Below are 16,350 nucleotides of genomic sequence, written 5' to 3'. Positions count from 1 at the left end.
GTAGTTGAAAGGTCCAGAAATTATATCTAAGAGGATAAAACTCCCCCACAGCCCTCAGGGTAAGGGTTGTAAGTTATGCCCTGGGGGCATATAAGGTTTTTATTGAAAGCTTTGTTGTAGAAACTTGAAAAAGGGCTCATTCGATTGGAAATTTCTAGGGCTAGTGCCCTTTTTAATAGTCGAAAGTTATTGGAAGGCAACTAACACCCCTTCCACGCCCGGCATTTCCCCAAAGTCGTCCAATCAAAATTTTGAAATCATCAATCAAAATTATATATATATATATATATATATATATATATATATATATATATATATATATATATATATATATATATATATATATATAACTTGAGGGCTTACCCAGCCCTCAGGGTAAGGGTTGTAAGTTATGCCCTGGGGGCATATAAGGCTTTTATTGAAAGCTTTGTCGTAGAAACTTGAAAAGGGGCTCATTTGATTGGAAATTCCTAGGGCTAGTGCCCTATTTAATAGTCGAAAGTGATTGGAAGCCAACTAACACCCCTTCCACGCCCCCCTTTTCCCCAAAGTCGACCAATCAAAATTTTGAGATAGCCTTTTTATTCCATGCAGTTTAAAGTTCAGGAAATTATACCTTTGAGCAGGACACTTCCCACAGTCTTCAGGGCAAGAGTTATAAGTTATGCCCTGGGGGCATATAAGTTTCTATTGAAATCTTTGTCGTAGACACTTGAAAAAGGGCTCATTCGATTGGAAATTCAAAGGTCTAGTGCCCTTTTTAATAGTCGGAAGTGATTGGAGGGCAACTAATACCCATCGCACGCCCACCTTTTCCCCAAACAAATCCAATCAAAATTTTTGAGACATACATTTTGTTCAGCGTAGTTGATTCCCAGATAGAAATTATGTTTTTAAGGAGGACACTCCCCCAGAGCCTTCAGGGTAAGCGTTGTAAGTTATGCCCTGGGGGCATATAAGGTTTTTATAGAAAGCGTTGTCGTAGAAACTTCAAAAAAAGCTTGTTCGATTGAAAAAAAGGGCTAGTGCCCTTTTTAATAGTCGAAAGTGATTGGAGGGCAACTAGTCCCCCTCTCACGCCCACCTTTTCCCCAGATACATCCAATCAAAGTTTTGAGATAGCCATTTTGTTCGACGTTGTTGAAAGTTCTGGAAATTAGGTCTTTGAGGATGACAACTCCCCAACAGGCCTCAGGGCAAGGTTTATAAGTTATGCCCTGGGACCAAATGAGGTATTCATAGCGCTGTCGTAGAAACTTCAAAAAGGGCTCATTTGATTGGAGATTGAAATGGCTTGAGCCCTTTTTAGTAGTCTAAACTGACCGAAAGGCCATTAACACCCCTTCCACACCCACCATACATCGACAAACATACAATTAAAATTTTTAGAAATCTGCTATGTTCTAAGTAGTAGATAGGTCCGGAAATTATATCTAAGAGGATGACACTCCCCCAGAGCCCTCAGGTTAAGGCTTTGAAGTTATGCCCTGGGGGCATATAAGGTTTTTATTGAAATCTTAGTCGTAGAAACTTCAAAAGGGGCTCATTCGATTGGAAATTCAAAGGGCTAGTGCCCTGTTTAATAGTCGAAAGTGATTGGAGGGCAACTAACACCCCTTCCACGCCCACCATTTCCCCAAAGTCATCCAATCAAAATTTTGAGATAGCCATTTTATTCCACGCAGTTTAAAGTTCAGGAAATTATACCTTTGAACAGGACACTCCCCCCACAGTTTATAGGTCAAGAGTTATAAGTTAAGTCCAGGGGGCATTTACGTTTTTATTGAAATCTTTGTCGTAAAAACTTGAAAAAGGCCTCATTCAATTGGAAATTCTAAGGTCTATCGCCCTTTTTAATAGTCAGAAGTGATTCGAGGGCAACTAACACCCCTCTCAAGCCCACCTTTTCCCCAAACACATCCAATCAAAATTTTTAGATAGGTCTTTGAGGATGACAACCCCCCCCCCACAGACCTCAGAGCAAGGGTTGTAGTTTATGCCCTTGGTGCATATACGGATTTTAAAGAACGCGTTGTCGTAGAATCTTCAAAAAGGGCTCATTCGATTTGAAACTGAAATGGCAAGTGCCCTTTTTAATAGTCGAAAGTGATTGGAAGACAACTAACACCGCTTCCACGCCCACCATTTCGCCAAAAACATACAATCAAAATTTTCAGATAGCCATTTTGTTCCACGCAGTTTTAATTTCAGGAAATTATACCTTTGATTAGAACACTCCCCCCATAGTCTTAGGGGCAAGGGTTATAAGTTATACCCTGGGGGCATATTAGTTTTTATTGAAATCTTTGTCGTAGAAACTTGAAAATGGGCTCATTTGATTGGAAATTCAAAGGGCTAGTGCCCTTTTTAATAGTCTCGAAAGCGATTTGAGGGCAACTATCCTCCCTCTCACGCCAACCTTTTTCCCAAACACATCCAATCAAAATCTTTAGATAGCAATTTTATTCAGCGTAGTTGAAAGTTTGGAAATTAGGTCTTTAAGGATGACAACCACTCCACCCCCACAACCTTCAGGGCAAGGATTGTTATTTATGCCCTGGGGGCATATAAGGTTCTTATAGAAAGTGATGGTGTAGAAACTTCAAAAAGGGCTCATTCAATTGGAAATTGAAAAGGCTAGTGCCCTTTTAATAGTCGAAAGTGGTTGAAGAACAACTAACCCCCTCTCATGCCCACGATCTCCCCAAATACATCCAATCAAAATTTTGAGATATCCTTTTTGTTCAACGTAGTCGAAAAAAGTTCTGGAAATTAGGTCTTTTAGGATGATAACCCCATCAGAGCCCCCAGTCCAAGGTTTGTAAGTTGTGCCCTGTGGGCATATAAGTTTTATATAGAAAGTTGTTGTAGAAATTTCAAAAAGGGCTCATTTGATTAGAAATTGAAATTTCCCTTTTTAATAGTTGAAAGTGAGCACAGAGTAATTAACCCCCTCTCACGCCCACCATTTCCCCAAACACATTCAATCAAAGTTTTGAGATAGCCATTTTGTTCAACGTAGTTGAAAGTTCTGTAAATTATGTATTTAAGGATGAAAAAAAAAACAGAGCCCCCAGGGCTCATACTAATAATATATGTAAAAATTTCTTTTCGTTTTAAGTCTTAATGTTGCTTTTTACTTTCAGTTGAAAAAACTTTTTTTTATTTAATCTCTGATCGTTTTTTTAAATAATGCTAGGAAATCTGGGCCCGCCTTCACGGAGAAACCTCCTCCCCACGGATATATCCTCTATACAATTCAATCCCGGTGAAAATTTACCCTGATAATTACTCTTAACCACTCTGCGTATAAAACTAAGACGGAAAAGAGAAAGCAAGAGATATAAAAAAAGAATTTTGTATAAGAATTCTGGGAAATTCCCCTAGTGTATAACTTCACCAGAAATTTACTCGCTAGAAACTTCCCTCCCCATGGAAAATGTTCCCGTGAAAAAACACCAAGCAGAAAATGTCTCCCCTCCCCCTCCCCCTCCAACCGAAAATGTATGCCTACATCCCAATAACAAATACTATGCGCAAACAAAGAGCAAATTTTATAACTTAAAGACCTTTCCCCTGGGTTTGTGGGGAGGGGAAGTCATTTTATACCCAAAGGCAAAGTTATTGGGCCTTTCAATTATGATGAATAAAAGGGTTATCTCAAAATTTTGATCGGACGATTTTGGGGAAAAAGGAGCGGGGAGAGGGCCTAATTGTCCTCAAATTTTTGGGTTACTTAAAAAGGGCACTAGAACTTTTAAGTTTCGTTCCAATGAGCCATTTCCTGATGTTCTAGGACCACTGGGTCGATATGATCACCTCTAGGGGAAAAAATAAAATAAACACGAATCCGTGATCTTTCTTCTGTCAAAAATACAAAATTCCACATTTTTCCAGATTGGAACTTAAAACCTATACAGTAAGACTCTCTGATATGCCAAATCTGATGGTGTGATTTTCATTGAGTCACTTGACTTTTAGGGGCTGTTTTCTCTTTTTTCAAATATCAGGAAAATTTTCTCAGGCTCGTGACCTTTGATGGGTAAAACTAAACTTAATGAAACTTATATATTTGAAATTTGCATAAAAAGCCTATTCTTTTGGTGTATCTATTGGTAACAAAATTCCGTTTTTTAGAGTTTTGGTTACTATTGAGCCGGGTCGCTCCTTACGTAAAGTTCGTTACCACGAACTGTTTGATTGCGGTCATGGATGCATTTTTACTCCTTTTTTTCGTTATTTCAGTATTGGTTTTGTTGAGACATTGTCAATAATCGCAGAATATTGAAAGAGGGATGGTTCAGACGGATATGTAAAGTAATAGTACCCTGAATAAGTGATAAAAGAGATTGTCGCACGGCAAATGGCCAATTTTTACATTGTATGGTGGAAAAGGTCAATTTATTACCGAATAGGACCAAATCATGTCAAGCACAAATCTGAGTTAGGTCTAAGGCATAGACCTATCCTAAAATCTGATAGTATAACTTACTAGTTTTTAGCTTGTACTACCGCGGGATGGAGCTGAACGGCAATAAACATACAGGAAGAACATAAAAACTGATGTATTGAACGTAAAGTATTATCAATATTAAGAGATGAAGTATAGAAGTATTGAACATTGCTTTCAAAAATTGAACCTAAAAATTGAACAACTTTTGTCCCAATGTAGAAGGAGATCGTAAAAATTGAAGTATCGACACCTATATCATACAAAAATATAGTTTTGTGAGGAAATTTTCTTAATTTAATTCAATATCCTCTGACTCTTAAAGAAGAGACTAGAACTTTCAATTTACAATTGAATTGGCACTCTTCGGATTCTACGCGACCAGACCTTTCATGTGAAGTGGTTGGGAGAAAAACACACACTTATAACATTTTTCTTTATTAAATTAAAACTTTCTCATAGCTTAACATATTCTCAAATTGTTTTTTTAAGAACTTTTAAAAAAGCTTATTATTCTAACTAAACGACCTTCGTGTCTCGGGCGTCCTTCTTAAAGAATTGGGACAGAAAGTCAAACTTTAGCGTAAAGAACGAGGTATAGACCCCTCATATAGACCTATGGAATAATTTCTGTTCGTTTTGATTTTTAATGTTGCTCTTTACTCTTAGTTGAATTTTTTCATTTATTTAAGTTTTGATCGTCTTCAAATAATGCCGGTAAATCTGACTCCCTTCATGAAAAATTCCCTCCCCTCACTAAAAACTCCTCCGTGGAATGTTCCTCCCACGTAAAATACCCCCCTTGAAATTCTCTCTGTAAAATTCCCCTGTATAATTCCCTCCGGACAATTCCATCGTCACTGACCCCCCCCCCACCATAAAATTTCTTGCGGACGATCTGTCTTGAAGAATTCTCCTTAGCATAGTTTCATTAGAAAAAGACTTTATTAGAATGTTTTCCCGATCACTACGGAAATCCTCTCTTCCATGGAAATTTTTCCCTGCAAATCCAAAAACGCTGAAAATAGCAGCTGGATAATTCCCCCGGAATATCTCCTCATGCAAAATTGAGTTGGCAAAGAGAAAGTAAGATAAATAAAAAGAATTTTGTATAGGAATTCTGTCTAATCCCTCTGTGTAAAATTTCTCCTGGAAAGTTCACCGCCGGAAAATTCTCCCCCATCACAGAAAACTCTCTTTATGGAAGCCCACCCTATGCACAAAATCCCCCCCCCAAAAAAGAAACGTCTTTCTACTTCCCAATAACAAATACTATCCGTAAACAACGAGCAAATTTTATAACTTACAGGCCTCTCTGTAAGGGCTACGGGGGGCCATGTTACCCCTGAAGGCACAGTTACTGGATTTTTCAACTATGTTGAACAGACAACCAAAAAATTAAAAGATGAATAAAAATCAATAAAATTGGATTTTATTGATTTTTATTCATCTTTTAATTTTTTGGTGTTTTTCATTGTTTTTTTTTTCACATTTACATTGACTTTCCGCGTTTTATTTGTTGTTTTGTTCTTAGGCACTCGTATTGATTATATTTTTTCTTATCGCGCTGAAGAAGAGAGGCGTTTGTCCTCTCGAAATATTCGCTTTGTTGTGTTTTGTTAATATTTTCATTTGGCCTTTGATAACCCCATTTTTGCTCGTTTTTCTTTCTTTATGTTATGTCAGGCCAATGTGGTTTAAGAAATTATCTTAATAAGTTACAAATACTAAGCGACGAAGTAAATTTAGTAACAAATACTTGTCGCCCTTGTGTTGGCAATGTGGTGCTGCAGCCGAGTTCAAACTCTGAAACCCGTTTACTAAGCTGGGGTCACATCAACTGCTTCACCACAGGACGGAGAACAATCTCATTTTACTTTTATTACGGTAATAGCTTCTGAATATTACCCTAGATTTTAAAAATGCTACTCGATTTCAATAATATCGAAAAAAAATTGACTGCATATAAAATATGTTTTATTTTTTTAACCTGACTATTTGATTCTGAAAAGCTTAGATAATTTGTTTCGATTCTATGCTTAACCAAGAAAGTTAAGACACCATGAAATCGTAACAATAAAGTATGCACATTCCCTTAATTATTAAACGAAGATTTGTCTATATATAGAAATGAGCCGAGCAGCTTAGGATAGCGTCTATAAAAAGAGCCTTACCTTGAGAAGGAGATTTCAAATCCATGGTATAAATTGAAAAGGGGGACATCTCAGTTTGGCATAAAGTTTAACTCATTGTTTTACCAAACGTTGAGATTCTTTGTCATTTCCTAGAAAAACATTTTGACATTTAATCAACCCATTAATTAACTTAAAATAGTATAAAATTTCATGCGAAAAATTTAAGATATAGTTTAGGTAATATACAGCAATTTGATCGCCTTCGCCTCCGGAAGAACTATTTTTTTTTATTCACAGGTTTTTTAGTAATTTAACTCCACTAATTCAGGCATTTGGCTAAAACATTCCTGTTAATATGACGGCATAGTCCCAGTTCGTGGCTTAGTTTGCTATTTTTTTAATATTATATCGTGCAGCCAGGCTGTCAAAAGGCCGTATCTGCAATCCCTCAGATAAAGCTAAGGGTGTGAACTAAAGGCTTAAGACACCCAGCCAAAAAATTGAGGGAATATAGGACAGGGAACAAATTGGGTTTTAAATCTTAACTTGGAAGACGAAGTGTGGATTATCAAGGACAATAATTTTGAAAAAGTAGTGGTTGTATTAATTCTTAGTCCAAAATATGATGGCACTAGTGGACACCTTCTTGTGGTGTCCCTGAGTGTAACAGGCTTTTAGTGGGTGGTGGGGGAGGGCGTCCTAATCTCAGGATGTGCGTGGGCCTTCAGAGCCTTCTATGTGAAATCATAAGCCCGGAGCCAGTGATAGACAATGGTGACAGAGACAATCATTAGCCCAGAACAGAAATGGTGGAGGATGATTAGAGCAACGGAGGTGGATGGCAGAGATACCAGTAACGCGGGTGATAATATGCGTTTTGGACGAACGTCGGACGCTCCCTCCTTAATACCGGCCAGGTGCATCTTTTCCATCCCCTAGTACCATTTCCACTCTCAAATGACCTCGTTTGAGGGCCTGATACAGTCAGGTTAAGTCACCCCCCCCCCAATTTGGGGTGCTCCTGGACCCTTTGTTGGCCATTGAGATGGTGAGTGAGGAACACTGCTGAGGGATGGAATGATGGAGTTGGACGTAAGTCATGAAGGGGCCTAAACCACAATGAAGTTCCAGAACTTCATTGGTTAAGGGTTAAGGGTTAAGGGAAATGGTACAGGGGACAAAACTTGTTTTTTCTGTGTCCAAGGCTACTGTTTAGAAAGAGGCCCTGGCCTGCGGGCCGTAAATCGTAAAAAACTGTAAATCGTTGTCGACTGTCATAGGCTCCCAGAGCCCGGAACCAGAAACGGTAGAGGGCTCAAAGAATTCCAAGGTTGAGAAACGTGCGGACAACACAAGTTGTCGCTGTCACCCAGAACAGAGGAAGCCTAAATTGGGTGTAGATCCAATTAAAAATCAGAACGGTGAGCACTGGGAAAAGTCCTGGCACAGAAAGAGACACAACCGGAGGATGAGGAGGGAAGCCAGGGGGCTTGGGGTGGGTGGTCTGCAGGAGACATCTCCCCACACCGGGACGCATCAAGGGGGATGGCCTAGAGTGAAGTGCAGAAATACGTCCCTGGCCAGCGACCCACCTCAACTGAAGGGCAAGAAGAGAGATAGGGCCACCTGTCTCAAAATACATCCCCGCAGGCTGCTCCGATTAGACGGTGTCTCTTGGTGGAGAGGAGAAGAAAAGAGGCCCATGGGGCACCCAGAAAAAAGAGGGGCTGTGCAGAAGTATCTAAATGGATACCCGTAAGGTTAAGTAGGAGCGACTGGCAACCCCTCCAAGAAAATGATGTCATCCTACTGATGGAAGCCTTCGAGGCCGATATCATGGAAGGGAATCTTGAATTTGTTCCTGACGTCACCTCTACGAGATTGGAGAAGGGCATTATAAAAGTGAGGTGCCAGGATGAGAGGACGGCATCATGGATTAAGGAGGTTGTGAAGAGGTTGGAGCAGGGCTATGCTGCCCTCGCCCCAGAAGACTCATCTCCGAGAAGAAATTTCTCTATTGAGTGTCATGTCACCAAATGTCATGTCACCAGAGAAGCTGGTGGGGCTGTTGGTAGCCTCCAATCGTTTCCTCACTAAAGAGAAAATGGAAGTGACCAAGATCCAAGTCAAGTGAGAAACAACCCCTAAAAGACTTGGAACTTTAATGAAAATCACACCATCAGATTCAGCGTATCAGAGAACACTACTATAGAAGTTTCAAGCTCCTATCTGCAAAAATGTGGGATTTTGCATTTTTTGCCAGAAGAAAGATCATGGATGCGTGTATTTGTTTTTGTTGTTGTTTTTTTCCCAGGGTTGATCGTATCGATCCAGTAGTCCTAGAATATCGTGAGAGGGCTTATTCGAACTGAAATAAAAAGTTCTAGTACCCTTTTTAAATGACCAAAATAATTGGAGAGCAACTTAGCCCCCTCCCACACTCATTTTTTTTCCTAAAGTCACCCAATCAAAATTTTGATTTAGCCATTTTGTTTAGCATAGTCGAAAATCTAATAAATATGTCTTTGAGGATGACTTAATGCCCCATAGTTCTCGGGAGAAGGGCTGCAAGTTATGAAGTTTGCCCTTTTTTACATATAGTATTGGTTGATTGGTTAATATTTTCAGGAGGTATTTTTTCTAGTGGGGGGGTCGGAGGAGGGGGTTTTGGGGAAGGATGTTTCCATGGAGGATGTTTCCTAAGCGGAAGGGACATTTCTATGAAGGGGGTGCCGGATTCCCAGCATTATTTAAAAACGATTAGAAATTAAATAAAAAAACAAGTTTTTTCAACTGAAAGTAAGGAGCAAATTAAATCTTAAAGCGAACAGAAATTATTACGTATATGAGGGGGGTCGCCCCCTAGTCAAAACCTAGCCCTTTACGCTAAAGTTCTTCTTAGTACTTTCAAAAGAGCTATCTATTCTAATTAACCGACCTTTGTGATTCAGGGGTTTGTGATTCGAAAAAAATTCGAACTTTAGCGTAAAGACCGAGGTTTTGACTAGGGGGCGAATTCCTTAATATACGTAATGAAAACATACGAATATAGAAGTTCGTTACGTAAGTTAATTCGCAAGTTACGTCAGAACAAAATTTCGAGAAAGCCATTTACCTAAAAAAAAAGTACAATTAATGTGCAAATTTCGCTTTAATTATTCATGTGCGGAGAGCCAAAATCAAAGCTGCATTAATTCAAAAACATTCATAAATTAAATAAAAAAAAAATTAAACTGAAAGTAAGGAGTGACATTAAAATTAAAATGAACAGAAATTATTATGTGTATGAAAGGGGCTGCCCCTCCTCAACGCCTCGCTCTTTACGCTAAAGTTTGACAACTTTATTTTTGAAAACAATAAAAAACTTTACCGTAAAGAGCGAGGCGTTGAGGAGGGAACAGCCCCTTTCATAGAAGGAACAATTTCTGTTCGTGTTGAGTTTTAATGTCCCACCTTACTTTCAGTTTTAAAAAGCTTTTTTTTATTGAATCAAAGACATAAATTGTAAGCCAAAACTTAATTCTAAAGCATACTAGCGAAAAAGACTTTAAACATATTCCTTTTATTTACCAATAAAAAAACAGTACCAAATTAGAAACGACTAGAAATTATTTAAAAAAAATCAATAATACAACTTTTTCAAAGAAAAACAAAAACCTATATTAAACCAAAGACAACCAGTAATAAATTCGAATAATAATTCAAAGTTAAAATGGACAAAAACCATTATTAATTCCTTAAAGAGACCAAAAACCAACAGAAGTTTGGTTTTTTAAATGAATAATCAAGAAAAAGTTCAAACGAAAAGAAATCACTGCAAAGATAAGTAGGATAACAACCTCTATGCCATTTAAAGACCAAAGCATCATTAGCCCTTTACTGAAAACAAAATAAATTTAAAACATTTTTTATTTTATAGCGTTCATAAATTCATAATTGTTGAAACTTCCAGAAAGTCTTATAATTATATTTTAAACAGTCAGTCTGGTTCCACTTGTTCTTTTCAGTAATCATGGTTATTACCAAGATTTCCTTTCCTTTTCTGTTGTTGCTGTTGATGTTTTGACAAACAAAAACCATACTGCCCGAAATAAAAATTCTTTTTAGTAAAACCCAGTTGACATTCTCCCTCTGATAAACTTATGTGACGCTAGCTCTACTCCTCTGTGTGGTAATTTGTGTTTGTTTTAAGTTTGATTTGACTATTCTTTATATTTAATCTTCGTTTTGGCTCTCATTTATTATTAAAATAGTGATTTCAGTTCATTTTACGTTTGAATTCCGCTCATCTATGGTTTAATGTGGCTCTTCCTTTTTCGTTGATAAACTTCTTTTTGAAAAAGTTCTTTTTAATTAATGCTAAATAAAAATGATTTCTTAAGCAACAAAATCTGATTTATGTAAATTTTGGAAAAAAAAACTATTCCAACGAAAAGTCTAATTTAAAGCATATTGAAATCAGGAGCCATTCAATCAGGTAAATTCAGCCATTCATTCAATCAGGTATATATATATATATATATATATATATATATATATATATATATATATATATATATATATATATATATATATATATATATATATATATATATATATATATATATATATATATATATATATATATATATATATATATATATATATATATATATATATATATATATATATATATATATATATATATATATATATATATATATATATATATATATATATATATATATATATATATATATATATATATATATATATATATATATATATATATATATATATATATATATATATATATATATATATATATATATATATATATATATATATATATATATATATATATATATATATATATATATATATATATATATATATATATATATATATATATATATATATATATATATATATATATATATATATATATATATATATAAGTAAAGAATACGGTACTGGACTTTACAGTCCCTACCGGCGGTGTTGATCACCGCTTCTTGGCCCTTCAGCCAGGAAGTGCAAGGGGGGACGGGGGCCAACCATTCTATGCTCTCGCACACGCTTCCTGTATACCTTCCCCAAATTTCCCCAGGTACCCATTTAAAGCTGGATGGACTCTGGCTGAGCTTACAGAGTCACGGCACTGACTCCCGTCCCAAACCAAATAATTGGATACGCTAGGATTCGAATATTTATATGCATAAATATTGATTTATTTAGTTGGATTTACTGATGCCTGAAACTGGAGACCAATATCGATACTGCCTTTTTTTTCAAAAATTTTGGAAAAAGTGATTCATCGCCGTCTATACGACCATCTCACGAAACATAGCCTACTCAGTGACACCCAATTCGGGTTTCGAAAAAGTCATTCCACTAGTCATGCTTTCATTCATCTTGTTGATTTTGTAAATAATTGTTTAGTAAAAGGTGAAATCCCCCTAACAGTATTTTTTTATTTTAGGAAAGCATTTGATACGGTGGATTTTACAATTTTATTGCAAAGATTAGAATGCTTAGGTGTTAAAGGAGTGAGTTTGAAGTGGTTTGAAAGTTATTTGTGTGGGAGGTCTATTAAAGTGATGATCGATGATGCTTTTTCTTCCCCTTATCAAGTGTCGTGCGGTGTGCCACAGGGATCGGTCCTTGGCCCACTTCTGTATCTGGTTTATGTGGATACCATGAGGTTTTATCTTCCAGATTGTTGTTTAACGTCATTCGCTGATGACACTGCAGTTACGTTTTCTAGTCGTTCTTTGGATAGTCTTGTGTTGAAAGTGAATTGTGTTCTGAGAAATTTCCATGTTTTTACTAGTTTGAGTTTGTTATCAGTTAATGTTCGTAAGACTAATTTTATTGTATATTCTAGAGAAGGCAATCCCAGTGATATTGATGGTAGAATTCTGTTTTTCAAGTTCAAGAAATCAGGTACTTAGGTTTTTACATTGATTGTAATTTTTCGTGGAAACGCCACAGTGATGTTGTTGCCACAAAGATTGCACGTGGCCTTGGAGTGATTCGTCGTTTTTAAAATTTTTTACCTCAGAGAGTTTTATTGCTTTTATACCATGCTTTGATTCACCCATATGTTTCGTATGGATGCATGTTATGGGTAAGTAATTTTTATGTGAATTTTAAAGGTGTTCAGACTCTTCAAAATAAAGCGATGCGTCTTATTAGCGGGTATGTTAAAGGTATATATAAAACTTAAGCTTGGTTCAAGAAGATGCAAGTGTTGAATGTAGGATAACTACGGGACTACCAAATAGGAATCTTTGTCTATCAATGCTGGAATGATAGTAGTCCAGAGGTTTTTCGTGAATATTTTAGTGGTCTTTGCACCATTATGAAACTCGTCATGCTAGTGACTTTATTGTTCCGAATAGAAGTGGAACCAGGGCCGGCTTCCATACTAGATTTTCAGGACCTAATGTGTGGAACTCTGTTCCAGAGAGCATTCGGGCGGTTGAGCACCAGGGGTTATTTAAAAAGAATTTGAAAAAAATATTTGTTAGGTCAAGGTTCATAGTATTTTGTTTTTTTTCTTTTTTCTTCTTTTCTTTCTTCTTTTTAGTGTTTTTGTTCTTTAATATTTTTTTTGTTGTTGTTCTTCCTTTGTTTATAGTTAATCATTAATTAGTAAATGAGTTGTAAGTACCCGCCCAGTCGCAAGTGCTTTTTTGTATCTTTCTTGGGGCGGGTATTGGCATATTAGTTAATTGTATTTTGATGTTAAATAAAATGAACTGAACCGAACTGAACTGATATTGGTTGTTGTAGGCATTGGTCCTTAGAGTTTTGTTTCTTCTTGAACGACTACTAGTTCAGCAGAACGGCTACTACTTCTAGAACGACAATTCATTTCAAAAAATAATTCAATTCATAAAAAAGAATAATTATCCAATACTACCCGATAGGTAGGCTAATAATCCTAACCTTATTGTTCAAATACTTATAAAATTCAAAAATTCCATCATTATTTTACATGTGGAGAAAACTTTCGTTGTGGAATTGTCGAGGAAAGGGTAATTTCCATGGGGACAAATGCCTGAGGGAATTTTGCAGGGGAGTCCTGGGGAAGATTTTCCAACCCTTCCGGAGAATTTTCTACGGGATGAGGGATTTTACACGGAGAAGGAGCTTTCCAAAGAGGATTTTCCTCAAGGGAAGTTTTCTGGATTAGACTTATCTGGGGGGGGGGACATTTAAATGGATCCAACAAAACGAATTCTATACAATGCGGGTCATAATAATCTGAAACGGGGCATTCCCCTCCCCCAAAGGAAGAATTTGAGTTTCGCTTTCACCAGCCTCGTCCCTGCTTTTCTTAACAATGCCTTCAAGTTCTAACTTCACACCCCAATCCATACTCAAGAGATATTGCAGATAAGGTGTAATATCTTGCTTATCTATGAGACTATAAACAAGTTAAGCATCAAAATAAGAAAATTTTAATGGCCTGGATATACACACTGTCTTTCGATTTACCTCTATCTCCTCCTCTAAATCAATATTTGAGGTCCTGTTAACCTTATCCTTAATCCTCCCCAACATAATCCTCAAAGCCGCTCCTGATGTGTTGCAGATAATTCAAAAACTCTGGCACCTATAGCGTCTTTTGGCTTATTCAGGTACTTGTTCCATCTCATGATCATATCCTTTAGAAACTTCGGAAATCTCTATTTAGAGAACACCCCGTAAGAAAGCCAAGCTGATCAGGCAACCAAGATCAAATATTGCCACCTATTCTACAATTAAAAAAACAACAATATTTTTAACTGAAAGCAGGGACCAACATTAAAACTTGAAATGTGCGAAATTTATTCCGTATACGAGGAGGCTGCCCCTTTCTGAACTCTTGCTATCTATGCTAAAATTATAAGGCTCATTAAAAATACTTCTAATTAAAGTTTGACCGCCATTGTTTTGAGTAGTTTTTCTTAAAGAACTATGAAAATAAGTCAAACTTAGGTGTAAAGATTAAGGAATGGTTCAACAGTAGCCAATTTGTATTATTTACGATCCTGGTCCTAGGGCCTATGGGGGTCATGTTATTTTTAGAGGTATTTTAATTGGACCTTTTGACTATCTTAAATGAAATGTATCTATCAAAATTTTGATTGGATGTCTTTCAGGTTTACGGGGGAGGGACGCATGTAGCAGAAAGTTGGCTGAAATGGGGTTTCGATGACTTTCAATCACTTTTGACTCTTAAAATGGGCACTAGAATTATCATATTCCAATCGGATGAGTCCCCTCTGGACTTTCTACAGTAGCCCTTTCAATACGGGGAGACACTTAAAAAAATAAATGGAAAATACACGGAAGGTCTATACCTCCTCACTACCTCTGATTAATTACCAATCTAAATATTGTGTTTATTTTGTGTTCTTTTTCCTTGACGTTAGGCAATCATCTTTTGGTTCGTCCTCATTCAATTAGTGCAATTTTAAAAGTATTTATTTGTCTGCCTTTCGAGAAGAAAAATATTTCTGTTGTGCCAAAAATGAAATATAGTGGGTAGAAACCTTGCATACGAGTATATAAGATTATCCTTACACAGAAGTTTCTCAGGGATAGCAAATATAATTGCTTTTACGAAAGAGGAACACGAGGATCTTGTAACTAATAAGGGATAGTGAGGGTTTCCTTACAACAATTCTGTGATATGGTGTGGAAAAAAAAGAAAAACGAAGAAAAAACAAGTTGTCAAAGGAAATTTTGCAATATCTTGTTGCCAGGAAAAAAAAATAGAATTTCCAAAAATAAACATTGCAGCAAAACAACGTAAAGGTCAACTTGGGTCTTACAGATCTATTTTGGGGATAGTAATTGTAACTCTTCTTACGAAAAAAGAACCTAGAAGATCTTGCAACTAATTGAATGCTCAAGATTTCTTTACTCAAGATATACCCCCTACCTAATATTTCTCCAATATGTTTATCTTACGCTCAATCCTAATGAAGCATACCAAAGTAAGATAAAAACATAATACCTTAGAAACAAATTTGGGCTATATATTTACATATTAGGAGGGGGGAGTGTAAAGTATAGTGGTTCTGCATGTCTAATGTGTTAGGTACAATTATTATGTAGTATGAATTGTTTTCTAATTTCACACTGTCCAAAAACTTTAACACCCCCCCCCCCTCTAGTTTGCAAATATATAGCCCAAATTATATATCTTTCATCTATTCTGTCACTTTTCTTCGTCTTGTTTCACGCTAAGCTGCAAGAAAGTAACAAAAAAATGGTTCTATAATACGTCAATGAATGAACAACTTGAGCGGTAGGGGGTTTCTCATACAAGCACCTTTGTCAGAAAAGGACACAAGTATATGAACAGCAAAGTCAAATTGAAAAAATAAACTCAAGCGTTTGAACCAAAAATGGGTCTTAAAAGTAGAACAGTTCCCGCTTGTAGATGCAAGCTTTCACGATCCTTATGGGAAAGGTATTATAGGGGCTACTTTTTCAAAGAGAAAAATCATGCTAAATTTATTCAGCTTTCGGGGCTAATAAATATTTCAATGGTTCCAAGTATTCGAACATTTCTCTTTCTCTTGCAGTTTTATATTGTAATAATAATCCGTTAATCAATCAATCAGTCAATTTATTCAACCAATAAATTTACGCTTGAGACTGTCTGTGCAGGATTTCGACTCTTGTAGATAGAAGAGCATCACCAAATGCTGAAATCCATGTTGTGACCAAGATGGGCCCAGGATTGCACAAAGCCTCTATTCATACTCGAGGTCCCAGGGACTT

The 16,350-nt window shown here is 36.5% G+C and overlaps 1 protein-coding gene across 1 annotated transcript in view; it reads right to left on the bottom strand.

The window, feature by feature from the left end:
• The window catches only part of LOC148949834 (RAS guanyl-releasing protein 2-A-like), a 290,916-nt gene that overhangs the window by 261,772 nt on the left and 12,794 nt on the right, over nucleotides 1-16,350 (bottom strand). Inside the window, exon 2 of the mRNA XM_089091320.1 lies at nucleotides 6,625-6,734. Coding sequence (XP_088947446.1) covers nucleotides 6,625-6,673 — 49 coding nt within the window. The 5' untranslated portion in view covers nucleotides 6,674-6,734. The remainder of the gene's footprint in view (nucleotides 1-6,624; nucleotides 6,735-16,350) is intronic.

Source organism: Artemia sp. Qi Xiang Cuo, chromosome 7 (genome assembly GCF_049724085.1).
Source record: "Artemia sp. Qi Xiang Cuo chromosome 7, ASM4972408v1, whole genome shotgun sequence".
Taxonomy (NCBI): domain Eukaryota; kingdom Metazoa; phylum Arthropoda; class Branchiopoda; order Anostraca; family Artemiidae; genus Artemia; species Artemia sp. Qi Xiang Cuo.
This window is presented reverse-complemented; position numbering and strand designations above follow the sequence as displayed.